The sequence below is a fragment of the Lepisosteus platostomus genome, chromosome 2 (assembly GCF_059453375.1).
Source record: "Lepisosteus platostomus isolate fLepPlt1 chromosome 2, fLepPlt1.hap1, whole genome shotgun sequence".
NCBI lineage: Eukaryota > Metazoa > Chordata > Actinopteri > Semionotiformes > Lepisosteidae > Lepisosteus > Lepisosteus platostomus.
In genome coordinates this window covers 74,959,122-74,983,992 of record NC_142612.1, presented here as the reverse complement: position 1 = coordinate 74,983,992, position 24,871 = coordinate 74,959,122, and the positions used below count along the sequence as shown (strand labels likewise).

General features: G+C 33.1%; 1 protein-coding gene across 3 annotated transcripts in view; it reads left to right on the top strand.

Moving 5' to 3' along the window:
- Positions 1-6: 6 nt before the first annotated feature.
- Positions 7-24,871, top strand: part of ift80 (intraflagellar transport 80 homolog (Chlamydomonas)) — a 56,874-nt gene continuing 32,009 nt past the window's right edge. Inside the window, exons 1-9 of one of the 3 annotated variants that reach the window (XM_088618228.1) lie at positions 7-97; positions 405-459; positions 1,267-1,350; positions 5,490-5,708; positions 7,957-8,067; positions 8,743-8,811; positions 11,786-11,895; positions 13,304-13,393; positions 14,033-14,170. In XM_088618228.1, the coding sequence (XP_088474354.1) occupies positions 1,311-1,350; positions 5,490-5,708; positions 7,957-8,067; positions 8,743-8,811; positions 11,786-11,895; positions 13,304-13,393; positions 14,033-14,170 (777 nt within the window). In that variant the 5' untranslated portion in view covers positions 7-97; positions 405-459; positions 1,267-1,310. Of the gene's footprint in view, positions 98-251; positions 460-1,266; positions 1,351-5,012; positions 5,709-7,956; positions 8,068-8,742; positions 8,812-11,785; positions 11,896-13,303; positions 13,394-14,032; positions 14,171-24,871 lie in introns of those variants that run through there. The other 2 variants (XM_088618219.1, XM_088618210.1) reach the window with 2 other exon arrangements.

The window sequence follows — 24,871 nt, the reverse complement described above, 5'->3', positions numbered from 1 at the left end:
CTGCGCCGGGCGAGAAAATAAGAAATTTAAAAAAAAAAGGGGGCCGAAGCCAGCTCTTGACCGTTTTCATAAACACCCTTGTTAAAGATTTTTCAAGGTCAGTCCCATCATTTAACTTACAAACCCCGTGCGAACACCCTTGAATGGCGAGATAAAAATAACAACAGACTTAATTACAATATATTTTCGACTTATCTGTCATTACGTCTTAGGTCTGTTGCCTAGAAACCGGGAGAGCGGCAGGGGAGGAGTTTTGACATACATATTATTAATGTCTGTTTTTACGTTGGTCTTTTTTAATTCACAATCGCAGAAAATCATTTTTATATAACATTAGTTTGGTTATTTCTATTTTAAAAGACACTTTTCCTCCTTCCGTTCTGTTGCTTGGTTCGTTGCCAAAGAAACGGGGTGTCTAGTCTCGCGATACAGTCAAGACGGCTCAACCAGAGAAGACTGGTAAGTTTTTCCGTAGTCTAATGAAATTTGTGCAGTACACATGTATTTTTTTCCTTAACCCGTGAATATTGTCGATTGGCATAATAAAATAAATGGAGTTTTTAGATATGACTTTATAATATTAAGTTGTGTTTGGTATTGTTTTACAAATATTCCAGGAAGTTTCATTGCCCTAGCAACGGGATGCTTGTTTTTATTATTCAGCAAATGAATATATCAACAGATATTTTTTATGCATCAATGACAGCGGGTCGATAACATGCGTAAGGTTATATATATCCACTTGTGGTTTACAATTCACGTTGTTTTTCACAACGTAATTTACATAATAAATACTTAGAACATCTGGGAGCACACATTCCTAAATATGCCCAAGTTTCACTTTTCAACTTTGAGCTGTTCTTTAATACGTGCATGCACGCCATTATTATTTTTTCATTTTATTGCTTGTGTTTACCGGACGTTACTGCAGTTTACCGACACCCCGTTCTCACTTTAAATAAACCTTCAAGATGTTTTAACGTGGCATCTTAACAAAGAGTGTGAAGTATAAACGTTTATAAACCATGTAAACGTTAACTGTATGTATTGAACCTGAAGAAAAATCCCACACGTGCAACCGTAAAATAACAGGAAACAGACATAAAAATATAAAATGTAGACCAGGTGCTTAATCTTTAACTTTCTGCAATTTACTTATGGAGAATTGGAGCTGAGGACGGTTATGTTTTCCTGTAATAAAGACACCTATGATGAGATAATAGCTGTTTTTTTTTCTTTTTATTTTGCTTAATCCTCTCCCAATAGGTCCTGAGTATACAAGTGACACGGGCTTCTAATAAATCGCTACCATGAGATTAAAGACATCAATCTTGAAGGAGCCTAAACATATCCTTTAAACATATGTAACGAACGCTGTAAAGAATAAGACTAACCATAACTGCTATTTTGTTCCTGACATTTTCTTCCAAAGCATGTACTTGAAATGTATTTAAAAATCCAATGTAGGATTTAAGGATTTAGGATTATTGATAGGATTCTTCCTTTCTGTATCGCTCCAGAAGTTACCAGTTAATTAACAGAATAATAAGATAGAGTCCTAAAATTCAAACTAACTTTGTTGTTCAACGTAAAAAATCATACAGCCAGTTTCTGATTTAGTTTGAGATGTGACATTGTTAAAGTTGTTTATAGTGTGTGGAAGAAAAGTGTTTTTTACAAACATTAGAAATCAATTACCCATGTAATGAGTGGGGGATATGTTAGTTTCTTCCTAGATAAGTATCAAAACCAAAAACGTTTAAAACTAATAAAGTAGAAAGAGTGTTGAAGGCTTCCAGATAAAGCCCAATGCCTGAAATACTGTAATAAAGTAATGTGGCAGCAAGGTTGTTATGGAGTAAATGTAATATCAGTTAATTATCATCACTAATATGAAAACCAACAGAGGTCTCTTTTATGAAATACTGTAGTAAAGCAACATGGCACTTAGGTTTCTGTATTATTGATAGTGTCAGGTAGCTAGTGCCTAGGATTTCAAGTAGGGAGCTGCGTCAGCATGCGTAGGCTGCAAAGGAACAGGTAAAGAATTATTCCATGCTGAAAGGAAAAGACAAAGAGACATAACGGCTGTGCATCCTTCTTCAGGTGTCTCTTGTCTTTTCCTTTCAGCGTGGAATAAAACTTTACCTGTTCCAAGTGCCCAGGATGACACTGTCCAATTTTAAAGTTTGTTAGTTCTACAGTATTTCAACAAATGAGGTGACAATCTGAAGCAGATTTGGGTATTGATGAAATCTTCCAAGTTTCAATTCAGTCTGTGAAGTTTTTTTCCCCAAGACTGGGGCGGTTCGAATATTGATAACAAAAAAGCGATCAGGGGACCATATTGATTTACAGTGGAGCCTTATTTCATCATGTTGTAACTGCATGGTCACTAGAATTGATGTCTGCCAAGTAAGTTTGGGCAATATGGTGATGTATATCACATAACAGAATTCAAATGAAGCATCCTTTAAAATAGAACCCCTTTCTCTTCTTTCTTATATATTCTTAAATCACCTTCTGATAACCCAAGATTGTCGTTTACTTTGGAAATTTCAGTTGCTGCTTGTGTTAATACCTTAGACATTCGCAGCTTCTTGACTTATTTTATGTAATTTCCAGGAATTTACAGTATAGTGTTTTGAATTATATCACGTCTATAATCTATTAACTCACATAAATAATTGTGCTCATCAATCATTACCATCTGCTTTATATACCATTCCTCCGATCTACTAGTACTGTGCCTTAACCATGAGGATGTATTTTATAACGTAAAATGTTTGACTGGAAGCTGGAATGCTGACATAGATTAAAGCAAACACATTTCCTGCCCTTTACAATGCTGTCCTCAGGCAAATACTGCCTTTCCTTTGGAATTGTCCTGCGCTGGTATACTGTAGCTGTCTTTCTGTTTACTACCTTGTTTATAGCATCACCCCAGGACACTGCCAATGTCAATGCCTGTCCCAAATGTGGGGGAATAATGAACGAGAACTGAAGCTTATAATGTCTTATTAACTTAGATTTCATCATTAATATTCTGAGAAAATATTGCCATTACTTAAAAAAAAAAATCCATGTACCATGATTTCCATTCATTCTCTGTTCCGAGTACCCAATTACAATAAGGTTGCATTACCACCGAACCTTGATAAACATTATGCAATATCATGATGTGTATATTCTGTAACATTTAAATATTTTGGTATAGATTTTTTAAACATATCGCCCACCCTTACTGTTACGTTTGGAGGTAAATGATCGATCAGTTTTCGAAAATAAGTTTGCACTGTGGGCAATATGGGCCATTGTTGTTAACAAAATGGAAATCAGCTCATCCTGGTTTATACAGGAACCCCATTTTGCCATATTGTAATTGTACTATTACTGGAGTGATACTTGGCAAGTATAGAGTTCATTGGGCAGCCATATTTTTAAGTAGTAGAAGTTTGAAATATGTTCTGTGTTTTGACAAAATGTTGCTGACCTTGTAATAGGTAGGGATGTAATAGTTGTCTCAGCAACTTGTGAGATGCAGATCTGAAGAAGATCTGGAAGTCAGTGAAGTCTGCCATGTTTCAATTCAGACTGTGCTGCAGGCTGACAAAATGGCGGCCAAGTGATTTATGATGATTACAGTGTTATAATAATCATTTTATTGTCACCATAATGATACCTGCCTACTATATTCGTCCCATATTAAGTATCATTCTGTTGATAAAAAGGTCATAAACATTTCCCCAGTAACTAATGAAGCACAGATCTGAAGCAAAGTTTCAGTTCATTCAGTGCACACAGTACACAGGTCAGGGTGCCATCTCGCTTGATGCACCACCAAAGTTTGTGTTCTATAACGATTGCCTTATCTGCCCCACTGAGTTTAACACATTTTAGATTGCCTAAATTTCCCGTTTTTTAAAGAGAGCCAGTTTGAAATTTATGAAGAAAACAAAAATCTGTACAACCACAATTGGCCACTATTGCTTAGAAGTTTAATAACTAGTGAGAGATATTAGATTTCAATACTGACTTTGTTTTAAGTTTCACTTTTATTGTCATTTACATAAATATCCCAAGTGCGTATGCTGATGAATCTTAAAAATTCTCACCTAAAAAAATATTTTGAAACAAGATTAAGATTAAATTTGTCCTCCTAATATAAGTACGATTATGTTTTATTGTATGTTCTTTTTTTAACTTTTGTGTAATTAGATAATAACATTACAGTTAAATCAGAGTGTAAATGATTGCTGTGGATATATGTCATACAAGTTTAACTTGGATGGATTTTAATGTTAATTTAATATTTTAAGTATTTTAAGTCATATATATGGTACTGGGAATAAACGGTAGGCTGGATTTCTTTTTCTGTAAGTCTGCCATATTGATAGACTGTAGAGATACACACATAAAACAATGGACTATCCAAATGAGGACTCAGGTCTTTAATTCTGCTGTAAAAGTCCTTCTTTTTTCAACTTAAAGAAGTTAAAAACATGCTTCATTGACCAGAAATTCATTCTGTGGCAGATGAGAAGTCTGATGCACACTTTGAAGTGTACAGTATAACATGTACTAAGACCACCCTCGCTGTGTTCATAGGTGGTCTTAAAATAAGGGGGCTTAGACATCAAAGTTATGAAAGTAAAATAAATTTGGAAGTACAGAAAAAATAAAACTATGCTCTTTTCTAAAAGGAATTAAATTGCATTCTAAAGGCAAACTTTAAGCACAATTTCAGTAGTTAAAGGCTGACTAACATGGTTGAGTAAAATACTTTAATACTATACTATAAAATGAAAAGTGAGCTCATTAAACTTTACGTTTTAAGATCAGAAAATGCAATATTGTTCTCTGATAAAAAGTCTTATACGTCATTTTGTTGCTCACCTGTGTTTTTGTGTTCTGATATTAATTCTACTTAGAATAGAGGAGAAAAACATTTTCATGAATCAAGAATTGTATATAGTTTAATATAGAATTGGTTTATGTTTAATGTTTACTTGTCAACAATTGAACAAAAAACAGATTGAGCTTATTGTGCTTTGAGTGTTTCCATTTCTAAAATACAAGCAGAGAAAGGAAGTCAAGTTCTTTTACAGTCATCGGGGGTAAGAGGCAGAAAAAATCACATTTTCCTTGGTGTGAAGCTTTGCCAGTGTGGTTGAAATAACAAGGAAATGATATGTGAAAGAGTATTGTGGCCTCAGCTAAATTTGCCATAGACATTAGTGTAAATCGCAGTACCTCAGAATTTTAAATAATTTAGAATTTGGCAGCTTAAACAGGTGAAAGAATAAATTAGATCTGATTTTAAACATTATTGTTGAGGTGTGAAAAGTAGCCTTTTTATTTCACTCAAGGAATCAATGTCTTTGAAATGTCATGAATGCTTATTTTTCAATGAAAAATTGTGCATTTTCTTCCTTTGCCACTTTCTATGACTTTCTTCTTTACTGTTTTTCTTAATAACCCTGTACATAAAGAATTAGTTAGCTGTGTTGGCTGGACCACAGCAGATGAGCTCTACTCCTGTAGTGAAGATCATCAGATCCTCAGATGGAATCTTCTGACAAATGAGACGACACTAGCAGTGAAACTGCAAGAGGACATTTACCCAATAGATCTTCACTGGTTTCCCAAAACTGTGGGAGGGAAGAAACAAGCACAGGCTGAGGTCTTTGTGCTTACTGGTACAGATGGTAAGATTTTGTTGAATGACATGAGATCATGGATTTGTATCCTTTGTTTACTGTCTTCACTCTATACATATATAGGTCAATATAGCTCTTCACTCTATACATATATAGGTCAATATAGCGTGATATAGGTAATAATATATAAAAATATAGATTATATAGGTAACTGAATGTTCAAATAAATAAGCCTTTGTGTGTAGCTATACACTATATATGTACAGATGGTAGTTTCCCAGAATTTGTGCTTTTACTCTAATATGACTTTGCAGTTGTTTTAAAATGGGTCTACAGTTTTAAATTAAAGTTTAAACAGAAGTAGTATTTGAAATGCCCATAATGATGCAAGCAGGTTGTGAATTTGTTTAATTTTTTGAATGATATCTGTTCTTCACATACTGTATGTGCTTGAAATTTACGTGAAAGTTTTAAGTAAACTGTAAAATGGCAGAGGAAATAGTCCATTAGTGGATTTGGTTAATTAAAAGATGGGATTACAATGTCTGCACTTTCTTAAAAAGATATTTACCCACAGTTTTATTTCCTTCTATTGTCTTCTTAGTACAGTATGCAGTTAGTATAATTTATATGGGAAGATCTGAGCAGGAAATATAGCTATAAACAAAAGCTAAAACATCTATACCAAGAAATTAAATGAGAAAAACAGTTTGCATAGATGTTTTTTTCAGTCATGATTCTGCTGCTTTAAGGGCCAACAAAGTACAATAGAATAGCTGTGCCCTTCTTGTGTCCATGAATGATTTTGTTTTTGATATAATTTAACTGATAAGAAAGTAAAACGATTCTAATGAATTTGTCATGGCAAAACCTTTTTAATCTTCTATTAATGATGGGGAGCATGTAAACAAAATAGAGAATACAGAAATTGAGATTGTTAATAATCAGGGCTTTGTGTCTAATGAAAGCATATACTGTAGTTAGAAATGTATGGTAATATGCCAGATATTATGTTCTAAACTCAATTCTCAACTGAAACATTTTTTTCAGGGATTTCTGGTTTCTGATGTGTAGTACCTTATGTTCAGACTGAAGCACTACTGTGGTTCATGATTTTTATGCAGTTATTTGTGTAAAGTGTTGTATTTGTAACAATAACAATAAATCTTATGAATAAAGAAAAAACATTTGTGTACATATAGAGAAATACTATTAGCGATGTATGTGTGTATTAGTTGATCTTTATCGCCAACTCCACTGAGAGTATTCTTAATTATTAACTTAATATAGGTTGAGACTTGTACATACTTGTATAATACATCATGTAGTTAGTAAGATATTAAATTCCACATTTACGTTATGATATTTTAAAAAAGCAAATGAAATGCTTAGATGATTGTTATAACCACATATAGATAAAGGTTGTGGGTGGGGAAAATTATATTTTAACTTATGTGGGTTTGTCAAACCTCATCTGCTGCGTAGGTCTATGATTCAACCTATATGTGAAACTTAGATTTCATGCAATAGAAATATCTTCTATGTGGTGTGAAGGTGTTTGAAAACATTAGTAGTATTTTCAAAAATGATTTTCACTGTTTAAAAAAATATGCGCCAGTAATATAATACTGTAGTGTATTATACCTGCATTGTTTTTCTGGGTCGGCATTTAGTTGCTTAGGAAGTACAAATATAGAAAGAGAGCTTAGAAGCATGCTGATTTGCAGTTTTAGGCAACCAAAAATTACATAGAACATTCAGAATTTTTAATACACACAGCCACAAAGTATATGGTAGGCTAGTGTCTTTGATAACTGTCTCCATGCCTGATTGCTTTCTGTCTCGCTGAGTAGATAGGAAACTCTTTAAAACCAAACAGCAAAGATTTTACATTAGCTGTTCTGTTTTATGTAAAAGAAGATACAAATTTAGTCAACAACACAATAAACAGAAGAATTTGTGGTCAGCTGTGTTGGAAAATCCCTAGTCCTATCGCAACTGATTACTTATTAAAATTGCACATTTAAGTACTCAATTAAACTGACCTTTTCACAAAAATGTTTTAACAATTTGAAGAATATGATGTAGTTGACAAATTCTTTAAATATCATCAGTAGTTATGATGATAGTATGGGGTTAAGATGTCTTAAAGTTATTTTAATGTTCTTTATGAGAGTTTGTCAAAAACATTTATAGGTCTCTAATTTATTCTTTGGAGTGTCATTTAAATTGTACTGATTACTGATACTCAGCGTTCCGCTCTCTGTGGTCGAAAGTAACTATTTAAATTTTTCAGGCAAGTTTCATCTGGTTTCAAAGACTGGTCGAATTGAAAAAAGTGTGGAGGCACATCGTGGAGCGGTTCTGGCTGGGAGATGGAATTATGACGGGACTGCCTTAATTACAGGTGAGGTTAAAGTTATGCTATGTATAGAAAGTAAATTTTAGTGAAACTTCAGCTGTTTTTGCTATACAAATATTCGTGTGTTGATTGTGTCTAGATTGAACACAGTAAAAACCATTAGAATGTAAGAATGTCAGATAATGTTTTTCTATTTGTCATGTTTTTAAGAAGATACATAAAATCATATTGCTATTTGTACTAAATGTAGATATGTAGATTTCTAAAATATTCTTGAACAGAAATATAAAACAAGTGGAAATTGAAAACCTGAGTTTTTTTTAGGAAATTCAGCCAGGCCAGATTTCAAATTTTAACATAAGACAAAACAACATGTTTGAAACCTTACGTTTATAAACAAAATATGGCGTGCTCAGGCTTTTGCATTAAAAGTTTAAGTTGGACTGTTTTCTTTAAACTTTGTCTGAGCTCTTAAAACAGTAATTGGGTACATTAAAGGTTTAAATGCATTAATTTATAAAAACTGGATCATAACCAGTGGAGTGTTCTGTAATGCTCCATTAATATTCCTGGTTCCTTTGAAACACTTCAAGGATTAGGAGTTTTGTTAAATTAAAGTTTGTTAGCCTGTAGCTACTTCAACAAATATTTAAAATCTATTGTAGACATTTTCATATTTTGAAAAGTTGACTTATTTCATTTATGTATTTTCTTTTGCAGCTGGTGAAGATGGACAAATTAAGATCTGGTCAAAAAGTGGAATGTTACGTTCCACTTTGGTCCAGCAAGGTATGTTGTTCATGAATCATTAAAATATGGTCTCCCCCATGAGCTTTTTTTTATAAGAGGAACAGACTGAACAAACTTTACTGAAAACTTCTGTGTTAATAAAAATATATAAGCTCACCTGAAAAGTTGTTAAACGTTTTGATACATTTTCCTTGGTGAGAGTTGCGATACAAATAGACAAAAAAAGATACATTATGAAAAAAATATTTTGGATGTTATAGTAATTGTCAGTGGCTGTAATATGAAATACAACAGATGCATTTGGTAAATTTAATTTATGGCTTCGGGCAAATTATTCCTACTTATGCAAAACAGACTGCAGCGAGTGAGTGAATCACAAGTTTGTAGGATGCTATGAAGGATTACAATGTGGGTGAAGTTGTTTATATCTAGATTTTGTGTGCATACAAATTATTTATAACAATCATGTAAGTTAAACTGATTTCATTTTCCTCATGATTTTGAAAAGGAAGGATAAAATGCAATAATCAACCAGTACATATTGTGAGGGCTTATAAACAGTGGAAGCTTTTTTGAGTAAGAGAATTCCAAAGATAACATATTTTTTTTATTGAAATTGGAACAAAGTTAATCATTAAATTAACAGTAAAATAAAAAAATATTGAGCATTGAGATGTGTTCTGCAGTTTCACTTATTTTGTATAAGGTGTAATCCATTTGACTGTTTATTTTCATTTTTACTAATACAATACAATATCACAAGCTTTTGTAATTAATTAAGAGATTAATTAATTACAGTAGATTACAATTTTTAATTAAGGGATTTGTACTTTGGTTTTAAATGTCATTTTTGCTCTTTTGGTTTATTTTTTCTTATTATCTACTTTCTAAAACCAAGATGTATATCTTTCTTAGAATTTCCTGTTGAAAAAAAACCTATTGAATTAGAAGTGTAAGACAGCTAGGATACCAAATTTTAGATTTAAAAAGACATTAAACCCCTTTCTTTAAATTCATGAAATTATTATAATACTCATTAATAGTCCCAGTCATATATACTGTTATATCGTGGGCTAGAAAAAGCTTAACACTTCAAGGATGAAAGAGGGAAATACTTCCCTGGCAGATGGTTGTGTATCCATTGTTTGTTCAGAAGGATTTATTTTGCAACTTAATACAGAATTCTAAACCTTACCAGATTACATTAGTCATCTGGAGTCTGTCAATAAAAAAATCTTTATTTAAATGATAACGCTAGGACACCATGCATTGCAAAAATGCAAAGTATATGTATTTCTTCATTTGTTGGCATATGAAAGTATTTCAGAGCCAGAAACAAGCTGTATATGTCCTTAGAAAGTTATGGAGATTATTTTTTCAGATATGGTACATTTTGAAATGGAAAATGCCTCACAACTAGCATTTTCTACCTTTCATTTTAAATATATAAGTGTTTTAGATTTTGTTTCTAATAAACCTAAAAAATTAAATTTAAAGTGCAGGTGAGACACAAAATGCATTACAACATTTGTGTTAGTTTTTTGGCATGAACAAAATTTACACTTTTAAGGGTTCAGCTGGATGTAAAACTGAATGACTGTGAAATCAGTGTGCTAAGTGCATTTTATTGAAAATATTACAGGGTTTCTTTAGTTTTTTGGTTTACTGTTTTATTTAAAAAATCATAAAAATTGTAATGATTGATTACTTTATTTAATTATCATAGAAGTTTTATGTTTTTTAAGTTTAAACTACACAAAAACCTTTAATAGTCACAGTGGTTATAAAGTGTTCATGTGAAATATGTGAATTTTTTCCAGAAACCTGTACATTACATTATAATTGTGACATAAATTGTGTTCTAAGTTATCAAATGTGTCAAAATACATTTTCTGTTTTATTAAAGCATAAGCCCCAAAATAAAATCTAGATTTCTTAGAAACCTTAATTAGCCTTGTGATTATTGTGATTACAGAGTGCCACTTTTTTTAGCATAAAATGAGGCATAATGTAATTCTTTCAGATTTCCGATTTTTGAGTAATACTACAGGAGTATTATTTAATTTCAGATTGTAAAACAAATGGCTTTTCAGTCTGCAAATATCTATGTTTGTGAAATAAAAAAGTACTTCTAAAGCATCTCCTTTCAAACTCATATTATTGCGGATTTTTCTTCTCTTCTATCAGATTATCAAAATAATTTTGTGAAACTTTAAGGTGTTGCTTAGACAAGTGTTTTTTGTTGAGGTTGATTAAACAATGATGTAACTGTGACCTATTTATCTGAGTCGTAAAGGAAAGATGGGGTAGGGGAAGTCTTCTTAGCCCTGTATTGTTCTGCTTTTGTTAGCTCTGGATCATGTGATCTTTGGCATTTCTGAAAACCACAAGCACCTGGAGTTGGGTTAAATGTCAAAAACCTATGTGTTGTGTTTTAGGCAGAGCTGTTAAATGTTTTTTTTCCTCCTTGTTTTCGAATTTCAAAAACAAAATCTATCTCATGATCTGTGTGTACAATGCCTCCTCACACACATGCATAGATCTCTACTTATTGCTTAGAGCTGAGTTCTTGTGTGTGTAGACTGTTTCGTTCTTCCAGTCTTGCAGAAGTTTGCTTGAGGTTTATCCATAATAAACAGAATTGTCTGCAGCATGCTTCAAAACGGCTCGTATAAATGTTACCCGCTTCTTTATGAAAAACTCGAGAAATGTTTTCACGTAATGGAGTCAAAGTGGTTTTAACCCACTGTCAGCAGTAAAACGAATATTGGGCTTAAATATTGCTGTCAATTAGAGTCAACAATGCAACAAAACTTGCATTACTTCAATAAATACTAGTTTAAACTACAGTTTAGTTACAGTATGTAACCTCTTTATCCTTTTTAATTCTTCTGTTGATAACTATAAACATTATGTGGTACAGTTGCAAAATGAACATTGTGAAATGTAATTATTGAGCTGGTTTTATGCTGTGACTTGCATTAATAAAGGCTTTTATTTTTGTTTCCTCAAGGGTCATCAGTTTATTCAGTTGCCTGGGCACCTGATTCAGACAAAATTCTCTACACTGTAGGAAAACAGCTGGTTATCAAGCCCCTTCAGCCCAGTGCTAAGGTTTTACAGGTAGACATTACACTTTAGAAATCAAATGGGCTAGGGGAAAATCCAGGTACACTTTCTGCTTTCAGTATTGAAGAGGATTCATACAATATAAAGAGATGCTGGTATTAAAGAATCCCCTTGGAAAGGTTTTAATACATCTGTCTTCATGTGGTTTTGTTTCTAAAGCAATTCAGAAGGTCTCTTTTCAAAACTGTAGTTATATTATCACCTTTATGATATCTTCAGAGTAACCAGTGATTGGAACATTCCAAGTTTCAACAATAAATATATGCATGTACTTCTAAACAGAGCGGTTGAGATATTTAAAAGTGATGTTACTTCTAAACAGAGCAGTTCATATATTTAAAAGTAATGTTATTTATTGTCATTTGAAAAAAATGTGGATCATGTCTGACAAATATACAAAGGAAACAGGGGTTCAGATTTTACCACATTCCACATTTATTGCGTACAGCCCCTCATTCAAAATCGCTTAAGCTACAAATGTAATAAAATTACAAAAGCAGGTAGAACTTTCTAAATGTATATAGAATATATCTGTCATGTAATGTCTTAGTATTATTTACATGGTTGATAATTTATAGTCTTTTAGTAATGATTTGCTAAATTAATCTACTGTACCAATTTCCCCAGTGGGGTTTTGTTTTTTTTTCCCTTTGGAAAATACATTTTGAAGCAAAATACCCCAAGGATCTTTTTGGTGACTTTATGTGCACCAGCTGTCATTGTGCTGAGAGATTCCTAATGGCAGTGCCCATGACCTTTACCATTGCTTCTGACATCTATAGCCTCATAACACAAAGAATTTAGGAGGATTAAGAGGTGTATATTTTATTTGCAGTGAAGGGGAACATAGTTAATGTGCATCAATGGGCATGTCTATTTGTATTTGGTTTCGATTGCTGTCCCTCAACTTTCATTCTTTTCATCTCATTAGATCATTTACATTATCTTAATGCATAGAAACATTCTGCAACTTCATTCTACAACTAACTGCGAACGTGCTTTCTGTTTTCAATTAGAACAAGTCGAAACAATTACCGTAACAGAGAACAGATTTTGTAATCTGTCAGCTGCTTCAGTGAATGCACTACAAGGCCACAATCTTTTTTCTTGTGAACTGTTTTGTGAAAATGCACATTATTTTGCCAAGGACATTTTGTGAAATGGTCCCATATTTTAGGTTGTAAATTGTTATTATTTTAGTTTTAGTCATTTTTTCCCCAAAAAACATTTAACTTTAAATGTTGAAGAGTTTGGGATTAATTTTTATTGAAAGGACACAAAAAGATGGTTTTTCTGGTAATGTTCCAGGCATGACTTGCTGTATTTGTCGTGTGTAAAGTTTATTGGTTGTTGATGAAAAATGTCTATGCTAATTTATTTCTGTTTTTCTTTTTGTAACCAGTGGAAAGCTCATGATGGTGTCATTCTAAAGGTAGACTGGAATTCAGTCAACGACTTGATTCTTTCAGGCGGTGAAGACTGTAAATATAAGGTAACCGTTTACTGCTATTTAGCCTAAATTCACAAACATGGACGAGGATATACAGCTTTTGTGTATTCCGGCAAGTTCTTTTCACAAGTTATGTTCTAAATTTGTCTTCATGAACATTCAGTATGTATATATATGAATGAATATATATACTGTATAATCCATCAGATAGATGAAGGATTTATGAATATTTTATGTAGCTGAAATGTTTGTTGGTGAAATTTGAAAAAAATGGATACTAAGCTATTTTAAATATACAAATAATATCATAGATTTTAAATACACAGATGAATATTGTTAAAGATTGTTTTTTTACCTCAGTAATTTCGGACTTTAAGATAAATTGGACTTTGCATACCTACCTTTTCTAGATGTCATTTAAATGCTATTCTTTTCACAAAACCTAAATAAAACAGCGGCCTTTATTACTCAGATATTACCTCCATGCCCTCCTTTTAAATACCTTTTAACAGTTCTCAGAGGAGTATGTGTTACTGACATCACCAGTATGTAGAGAACAGGTATGTCTCTGTCCAACCAAACTATTTTTAAGTAACAGGACTATGTCTGTAACATGTCAGTTATTTTATTTTTCTAATGCCATTCTTCCTGTTATCTGCCATTCCTATTCTTTAAACATAGGTTTGGGATAGCTATGGGCATCTTCTTTACTGTTCTGCCTCACATGACTACCCAATTACCTCTGTGGCCTGGGCACCTGACGGTGAATTGTTTGCTGTGGGCTCTTTCAACACTTTGCGACTATGTGATAAAACAGGGGTAAGTCTGTTTAAAAGGGTGCTGTTTGAATATTTAAGAACATTCAAGATCATTCCTATAACAAAATCCAAAAACTGTCAAAAGTTATTTTTTTGTGCAGACATTAAATGATGTGTTTCAAAACCTTAGTTCACTTTAACCTTTTGCCACATTTTGACATTAGAAAAGTGTGGCACATCTTGATCTCTTTTAGTAATAAGCTTCCCAGCTTGATGAACGCACCTCATACTGTAATTGCAAAGCCACAGTTGCTCCAAGGTATTATAAAATTCAGTTAAGGTTTTAATGCTACCATACAAATGATAGAAGAATGTAGTTTTATGGAGTTGCTTAAAAAGTAGATTTTATCATTTTTTAATGTTTTGAATTTTTGTTTATATATGATTTGAATTTCCATAGTAAAAGACATTGGGCCCTATATTCATGTCTTGCTGCTGCAGTCGCAGTGGAAAATAATGTGGATTTAAGCACCTACAGTATGTGTTCTCAATATAGGGCCCATTGCATCAACCTATATTCTCTGCATGTTTTGTCTGGAGTATATTTTGACCGTAATTTTAACTCAACATTGTTATTGACTGCATGTTTCATTCACTCCTTTTAGGATATCTGTAGTATCTTAATATTTAAATGCTTAAAAAGTCTTAGTTATGTCATTTCTGCCATTCAAACAAAGCATACGGTAAATAGTCAAACATTAATGGTTTTCTATGGGAAATTGAAACCACATACCTCCTGAATCCTGAGTATGATTACAGGCAGAGGAGCATTCTCTATGCTGTATGTTCTCCCTATGTTTGTGTGTGATTTCTCAGAGTGCTCTGCTATTTTTCCAAAAACTTTACTGACTAGATTAACTACTGTATCTAAGTTATCCCAGTGCATTCGTGTGTGACCCCTTGCCAGGAATAAACAGCTTTCTGAAATGGATAGATGAATTAATGGTATATGTATGGTGACCTCTCAATACAGTTGTTCTGCCCTAGTTGTTACAATGCCGTTCTGTTTGTAGTGAATCTACATGAATTTCACTACACTTAAAACAGTTGAATTTGAGAAGCAGTATAAATGTAAACAGTGAGGTTTTAAACCTTCTTTGACTTTGTTTTCTTGCCAGCAAGGAAGGATCTAGGTCTAGTGTCAAGGAAGCTGAAAGTTAAGCATATTCTTAAGGGCTGTATTCAATCAGCTATAAAAACATAAATTAACTTTTAGAGTTTCTTGTACAAATCAGCGTTGGGTTGGACTTGTACACCTGCTAATGTGTGCACTTGAAAACGTGGAGGAAAAATAATGAGAGAACACTGTATTAACATCAGTTATGGTTTTCACTTTGAAATAGGAATATTTTCGAGAAGGCAATTCAGAGGTCAGAGAAATTGTGTTGCCATCTACATCTGAGATAGAATGAAAGTGTAACTCTAAAAAGTTGTCTCATTTTCATTACACTCTTTAAAAGCTTTGTTAAAATGCTTGTTCATAGTTAAATTCTTAAGACTTTCAAAAGATTAAACATTTTTTTATTTTACAGGCTAGAGGAGTTAAATATTTCATTATATTGTATAAAGGGTCAGTTCTCATTGTACGTCAGCATGGTTTTGATTTTATGTTCTTCATTTTCATGTACTTCATTTTCCGAGCTAAGATGTGCTGAAAAATAAGACACAGTGCAACAAGGCATTATAATGATTTTTTATTCGATTATGGGTCAGCTTGCACTTACATTTTGGAATCATTCCATTAAGATTCTGATAAAATCTGCACCAGAATTGTGCATTTACATGACTAGGTGATATATTTCTGCCCAGAGAAAAGCCTGAGCATGTACAATGTCTAATCTAAAGACGTGTTTACATTTAAATGAAGGTGTGCTGACACTGATATTTCTGTTTACAAGTTGACAAAGCCATCATAGCCCAAATATTTTCATGAAGTGGTATAACAATAAAGAATATTGGTATAAAAATAATAGATCTCCATGCCATGACTAAAGTTGAATCTATTTTCATATTACACCTTTTCAATGTAATGAATTCAGTTTGCATGCGGTTTCCTGTGGGAAATGTCTCCCACTTGCACCAGGCAGTTTCTATAAGTCTTCAGCATCTAAGAGGACAGCATATCCTTTTCAAAATGGATTTGATAGCCTTTGCAGTACAGGTGCTTGTGTTGATGTAAATCTATGTGCTCTTGTGTTTTTTACCCAGAGTTCATGTGCTAGTTTAAGTCTACATGTTCTTGTGTACTCGAGCCATAATAATTGCGCTAATGTAAATCTACCTGTTCCTGTTTGCTTGATACAGCATACTAGTGCTAATCTTAATCTACTTTTTTGTGACACAACAGCCAGTTTGGATGTTCTCCCAGTCACCCCACCATCATAACCACCACCACCACAAGGTTCTTATCTGTGTTAACATTAAGTGAGCGATTCAGTCAAACCCTGTGTACAGCTTCAGTTAATAAATCATTGTTTCAGGCTGTGCTTAAAACTTTAAAACTGATAATGAAAATACTGTGTGTGAGACTACCACCAAATAGAAGCCACCAAATAATTTGGCTTTAGAACCACCTTGATCAAGTCTTGGAATTTACTGGTGTCTTAAGTAAAACATTAATTATATAATTATATATTATATATTTATTTTAAAACAGAAATTTCTTTTTAAATTTCTGATATTTCTTTTAAAACAGATAGATTTCTAACTAAAATACCTTGAAATAGAATGTTATACCTAAATTACTGAATACTGAATACAAGAACAAAAACTCAAAACTGTGAAAATCTTATTAGTGTGTTTCATTAATGGTGCATTTTGAGCTAAAGTAATTAGGACTGAAGGTCATTTTTAAGTACTTAAAATGGATAGTTTGTGCCAGAGCCAACACAGATGTCTAATACAGTTAAGTTTTGGAAGCTTTTTTTTATTATTAAGAAGTTGTTTCATGTTAACAACCTTCATTAGAAAAGAATTAAGCTTAGCTAGTACCTAAACAGGCATATTATCTAGTAATAAATTGCATGACACTCAAATTGGTTCCTTATTGTTGATTTGTCACTGCAGATATTTGCTTTACATGTAACCAAGCATATTAAAATTATATTCAAGTACAGTTTTATTGCTTAAAATTCTATATTTTTTAAATTCCAAGAACATTCAAATTCTAATGCTATTTTTCCTATGCTAATTAGATGTTTTCTTTAACACAGTTTCACTATGGTTTTTAATCCCCATTATTTACATACTGTACTATTTATAATCTAAAGCCCTGAGTGGTCAAACAGGTTTTTAGTTGATAAATAACAGTGATAAGCAAATAGTCACCCCATGCCAATGGTTCCTTTCAATTTATCTATGACATATTGTCCCTTATAGACAAAATAGCTTTTCTTACATAATCCCTGGTCAATAAATGACTGACATACAGGACATTTCCTTCTGGGTTCAAAAGCCTGATTCCAAAGACAAATGTATGTTGTTCTGTTTTTAACCTTTAAAGAAAAAGAAACTCTCCAGCATTACAAGTGCCTCTCTCAGCTGTTGGTTACAAAGTGGTTTCTTTATGCAGCTTGGGTAGTATTTGTTTATGAACACCTCATCCTTTTACCACTAGTTTAGCATTTTCACAGTCTATTACATATTCTGAAGCTGTACAAATTTAAGTCACTTATTTAGAATTTATTAGGTGATTGCATTTCTTTTAAGCAAATATTTTTTTCCTAAAAATTAAGAAATTCAATTCAGTGAAGGGCATAAAGAGTTAATGACTTTGAGGCATCTGGGTATTACTACCATGACTAATCTCCAGGAGTTTCATTCTGTATCTTGTACAATGAAACCTTGCACTTTACAGACTGCTTGCTCAGCAGGAAAACAAGAACTAATTTAACCCTTAACCTCCATCAGGACTCTAAAAAACATAGTTGGACGCACATAATCTATTGCACATTTTTATCATTAGTCATTTGACAAGAAAACATTTGTGAATATCATGTTATGTAAGAAACTTTAAGAAAAATAATTTGCGTAAGACTAATTCAGAATTATTTATTCTATGTTAAAAATAATTTGAAGACTGTTGAAATCTGCCAATTTGGAGATGCTTACAAAATAATGTTTATCATTTGAAATATTTTTTATTGGCAGATATCAGTGTCCAAGATTTGTTTTTGATTTCCTTTTCTTATTTATAAGTCCAAAGTGCCTCCAAATTTTTGGTAGAATTTTCTTTACCTGAAACAAGCTGTTTTCAAATTAAAGAGCACTGAAAACGTTTTATATATATATAGGTAGGTAACTTGTACTGATGTGTTTCTTGCTGTATTCAGGAAACTTTGATTTATTTTTGTTATTTTAGAAGAAAAAGATTCATACCCCAGTCAAGCACTCTATTAATGTGGAATCTCAGTTTTCTAAATTTAAATAATTGTCTCATTGTGACCCTTAATTAGAGAGGATTTGGTAAATATAGAACATAACATGATACCTTGTGCTGTAACTTAATCCATAACACTTAAATCGAGCAGACCTATTGAGTAATTCATGAAAAATGTTACTATGCTGAAATATATAAAAATAACTTAAACCATTATTTAGGAATATATTAGTACATTATGTAAAATCTAAACATGAAGAATAGAAAGATAATTCGTTTTTGTCAAAGTTAAGCACAAAAGGTAAGAAATTCATAGACATTTTCTTATTGTTGGTGTATGAAAATAAAAACAAAGACAGTTAAATATATTATTGTACCATATTAGAGAATTCTTATTCTTATTTTAAAAATAAAGGAAGTGTTGTGCTTCGATATATGAGAAGGGTTTAAACTTGTAGATGCTGTAACATCTTGAGATATCTTGAATACTGACAGTTTTTAACTGAAAACATACTTTAATCGATATCCTAATCCTAACAAAACTTCACATTTCAACCAAACAGCCTGTTTTAGGTACCAGAATCTTGTTTCAGCACAATGTGTGTACTCAATTTACAGCTTAAAAACAATAATTAAGTATTAATATATATTCAGTTATAATGAGACAATACACTGGCCAGTATGTTTTTGGAGAAATTCTTTAGTCTGCTAAGTAGCCATATCAAATGAGTAAAACAAATCCACTGAATGCCCTGAAGTTAGAAGAGTATCTTTATCCTTGCAGAAAGATAATATAACTTCAGTACCATTTTATTGCTTCATCTCAAGAAATGTCATCAAATTTAATGTCAGTAATGAAATCCATCCTAAATATATGTTTGCTTACCAAAAGAAGATGAATTACATGCTTTTAATCTCTTACATCTAACTTGTCTATAAATCTATGTATATATGATATTTTACCAGACGATTTTAGGTTTTCACAAAATCTGGGATATTTTTTCTTCAGACATAGTGCAAACAGCAAATATCATGCCATAGTAACACTCAAAACATAATATCTTGCCATAATAATACAGGTCTGTAAATTTAGAAAAAGTAATCCCCTAAAGCTGTTTTTTATTTTTGTTACTGGTATGTCAACAAGCATAGACTAAATGTTCATAGGTGCCCATTTCCTTATTTAGTACAATACCTTCTTTCTACCTGTAGATGTTTTACTGTATATCGCTATCAAGTTTCATTTATAAATAATAATGAGGGAATGGAAGGAAGCATTTCTGTCAGGTAACATACACAAGTGTTTTGTGATTTAATTCTGATAAAGCAATGTGAGTGTATATTTACTGTATGTTTTTAAATAGATTTGTTTTAAAATGGCAGTAGGCAGTATTACTGACTGATACAATACTGATTGAAATATAAATTAAGTGTAAGACTGCCTTAACTGAAAAACGTTATGTTTGATTATGCAGTAGGTATTTTAAATGTGACAAGTAATAGGTTTATTCCATGCTGAAAAGAGAAGAAAGAAAACACAACGTTTCGGACGTGGAGCCTTCTTCAGGTGTAAAAACACACATTTTAAATGTGTGTGCATGTGTAGAAAAGGAAAACAAGAAATATATCAATATTGTGTGAATGGTGTAAAATATTCAGTGTTGCCCGTAAGATTGCAGTAGTAGGGGTGAGTAAAAAATGTTTTTGAAACATTTTTAAAAGTGCTTCATGTGAAAAACGTTTTCTCAATAGAGGATGATCAAACTTTGATGACCATTTGTTAATCAGAAGTAAGCCTTGGTAACTGATCATCCTCTCAGTGATGATGTGTCTCTTTTAAAAACATTCTCTTCAAATTGTATTGAAATTTTCATTTCAATTTGAACTAATTAAGATTTATATGTTTAATAAAATTGTTCTAATTGTGTTTTCTGAAAGCATGTAATTAAATAGTGCATTTTAATTTGTCCTTTGTATGGGATACCCATAAACCTACCTATCTATTCTTTTTCCCCGTTTCATTCCAAGACTTCTTTTCATATTGGTATTATTATTGTTGTTTTTGTTGTTGTTGTTGTAAATTCTTGGTTGTGCAGAAGTTGTAAGCTTAGTATAAACTAAATTTAGTTGTACTAATTTGATTCTTACCCTTTACAGAAAAATGCAGGTGTGGGTTTGTAGCAAAAAATACACTTTTTAAGTGCATATAGTATGAAGAGAGTATGTATCAAATATGTTAAATCAACACTAGTACGTTCTTTTGCAGCCAATATTATTCAAAGAAAACATGTTTGAATGACTGCTGAAAAGAAAATTATTTGCAGTGCTTTTAAGCCATTCCTGGTGTTTTTAAAAGTTTTCTTAACTTTTGAGAATGGAGTACTGCAATTTTCTGGGAAAAAAACTTTTAAAACCATTTAAAACCATCTGGAAGATAACAAGTTAAAAGACTAGTAGAGGGAAATGTCACTGGTGTAAGTTAAGATTGGACTAGAAAAATAAAATGTGTGGAAAAATAGCAGATGTGGAGGGGGCTGGACAGGACTGCAGAGAAACAAAGAGAGCCCTGAGTCAGCAGTAGCAGTTAAGTTTTCTCCCCAGGCAATAGGGCTGGGCTTTCTTTGCTCTGGTGCTTTAAGATTAGATCTAGGGTTGCAAGTAAGATTTCTTAAAGTACTTAGAAGTGTGTGAATAAGTTCTGTTTTTTTAATTCTTAAAGCTTATTATGAATAATCCTAGGTCAATAAAAAGCTTTGTGGTTCAGTATGTCTCTGAACCCCCTTTTTTGTTAAGCTTTTGGTATTTAAATGAATGGGGGATTTTTTGTAAATTTTTCGTCTTGGTTTACTCATGAAAGTACAGCAAACATGTGCCTCATCATTTAGGCCTTTTATCTTAACTGGAGAAACTTAAAAAAACTATCTGCTTTCACAATTACTATTTTGTATCTTCTACATGTGGGAATGTTTGCTTCTTTTGAATTTAAGACAAGTGGTTGAAATATGTTTGTAATTCTGTTTCCTGGCCAGTTAAAACACTCATCAACTGTCTTCCAGTTTATAAATTAAAACAAACTGGTGTTTCACGTTTTAGAATTTTCAAGTGGATCATTCATTTTTTTTAGTGGTGAAAATCTCAGGATACCAGGAGGATAAATGTTAAATGTCTTAAAACTGGTAAAAAAAAAAGAAATTGCCAAGAGTAAAAGCAGTTTTATTTTTTGGCATGAAAGCCTTCAGGTAAGAATCTGGACAGTAATTAGAATGCTTTGGTTACTGTGCATAGACGTTTTGGCACAGTCTTTGGAAAAAGTTTGTTGTGTGTGAAAGTATGCATTTAAAAAGTGTTTATTCAGCATATTGACCATATTTTTAGGTCAGAATGAACAACACTTGTTGGTGTGATGATACTTTTACACCTCTCTTGAGTTTGGTTTCAGTTGTGTCATGTTTAAAGCAAAAGTGTGGAACTGTCCAATATTCCACATAACTTGGCTTTGGAAAAAGCCTGGGTGGATTCCTCTTACTATAAAAACCTGTGGTTTCCCTTCCCCCTATTCCCTAGCCACCAAGAACATGGAGAAGAGATAAATGACAGCCTCAGACACAACGGGGCCCAGCCAGGCCCTCTGGCAGAGTCATTAGTTTCTAGGCCATTAAATCATTACCTTCGCAGACAAGGCAAACATGCTTCTGAGAGTACAGCCCATCTTCTGTGCCAGATTCCTTGTCTGACAGCAGATATTCTGCCTGATAATGCCAGCCACATGTGACACAGAAAAGCACCGCCAGACATTAACCCTTGGTTATCATGTACATGTGTGCTTTTGTTTTATACATACACAGTAAGAATTTAATTAACCCACATCAAAAGTCTTACGCTCTCTCTAATGCAGCTCTCGCAGTTGGTGTTTATTAAGATGTAATGTAATTTTTGGGTTGACACCCTTTTACGATTTCTTTGAAGTACACAGAAAAGAGATTTGTGAAGGATCTAGAAATATTCAAATTTGTATTAAAGTAAGTGATTACGTTCGATCCCCCGACATAGACAATGAGTACGTGGGTGCACAGGAGCTCAAGCACCAACAGGGAAATGTTAGGATATGCTGAGCACCCACTGAGAAAACATTTATCCATGGTATGAGATGTCAATGTGTGTGGAATAGGCAACACGTGCAAGAGTGAAATAATTTTTTTAATGCAATTGCCTGCTGCCTGCAAAACAAATGTTGGCAGAAGCCTGTTGTGTTTCAGATATTGTGTTTTTCACTTGAAGAACAAAATAAAAAGATGGGAGTATCCCTCCCTCATCTTGCTACTACTATCAAACAGACTAGATAGGCAGATGTCCTGCTCTCATCTGTAATCTTTCTTATGTCCTTTTATGTTCATATACCCCTGAAAGCAAGAAAAGTCCAAAGAAAGATCATGGGATGACTTGTCTGTGGCAAAACTATTGTTTTTTAATGTTTCTGACCCCTACCCTTATCCCTTACAGCTAGACCCATGTATGTATCCCCCTCACCCCAAACTGTCTAAAACACCCCCAAAACACATTAAAATCAGTGCTTACACTTAATACCCAGGTCATTAATTATGGACAGCATTAACTATTGCCTATTGCTTATAGGCTCCAGTACTCCCTGGATAGCTCTTTATTTGTGTTTGTTTTAATTTTAGCAGAATAAAATCTGTTAAAATAGCACTTGAAAATGCCCCTGTGCAAAGTGAATTGATCCCCTTAACCACACAGATAACACTTACAAAAGTTTGTATATGAGAAGGAGTTTTAAATACAATTAACTTTTTATAATCGCATACTATTACCATCAAAAACAGTTTGTTATCTGAGATGTATTTTTTGTAGTAGTGTAAATAGGCCAGGGCTTTTGATTTGCTTTAAAATACTTTTGATATACTGTAGCCTCCAAATTAATTACTTCATTGAAAGAAATCAGAAAAGAAGACTTTCAATACTGTATGTATAAACAAAATGTGTCAAAAGCATGTATTGTGCATCAAAAGAAAATTCTCTCTGTATTTGTGTTTTTAGAAAACTGAGGTAGACAAATTATGGATAATTTTGTGCCATCAGTATGTTGGAGGTTGAAAGTCACTCACCACCTAGGGTATTTATAGCCATTAATTTCCTATTTAGCACGACATTACAACCAACCTCAGTGCATCAATAAAAGACAAAATTCAGACCACGTCTCATGGCACTTTTGCCAAGATTGACAAATCATCATTCTCCATCTTTGTGAGGATGGAGGTTGCAGCAGCACATGTAAAGAGGTGACCAAATTACCATTCTGTGCAGCCATGACTACGAGTGAGCGGCCAGCACTCTCCAAAAGTCTTCAATGCAAAAGATTGAGGAGGTGTGAATAGCACATCAGGTGGATGAGCCAGCAATGGAGTGTCCTCTTTAGAGATGAATCAGGATAAAATGTAGACCACCCTTCAGATGTGCGGAATGATTGTTGTGTATAATAGACTAAGCAATCTATGCGGATATCTTAAGTGTGATGGTCTGGACATGAGTGTCTAGTTGCAGTAGATATCCACTTGTAGTGATTGATGGTAGCCCGATTTTCTCTACGTTAATCGAGGAGGACAGAATGCCGTCTCATGTAACACTGGCCTTCTTGCGAGATGAGATTTTGACTGTTATGCTGCTGGAACCGTGTTTGCTAGACTGCCCATGTGCCCATTGCATAGACCCCCTATTGATCAGGTTGTCAGTGCTCACACAATTATTCAAATTACACATCCAACAAAAACATCTGTCCTCATGACCAAAATGGTTTGATGACCTTGTCTGACTCTTAACTGGCATATCTGTCAGATATGTTCTCATGTCCCAATTTGTTATATATTTAAACAGGCAGTTTGTGTTACATATGGGTGAAGAGATTAAGACCATAATGAAAACGTTGCTTTTGTTTGAAATGAAAATTATAACAGGTAACAGATAACGAGCTGGTTCTTGGAGAAGTGACACGTTATGTCACCCAGAACGCAGAATGCAATGAGATTATATTCCACCATGGGCTGAAACAAAGAGTTGTATAAGAAACTCTATTGGGATTGATGTCAGTGAGCTGCATGACAGCTTCAGTATGCGTGAGAAAGAATTATTACTGGAACTACCTTTTGAATTCATATCTCAGTGTTTCATCACAAGACATTCTTTAGTGGACCTTTGGACACAAAGACAAGACAAGTATTTGGAGTTTTCACATTGGCTGAATAACTTGCTATGCTATTTGTGACTTGTCAGTGGGAGAAAGCTTTCTCGTTCTTTGCCTGCAATAAAGAC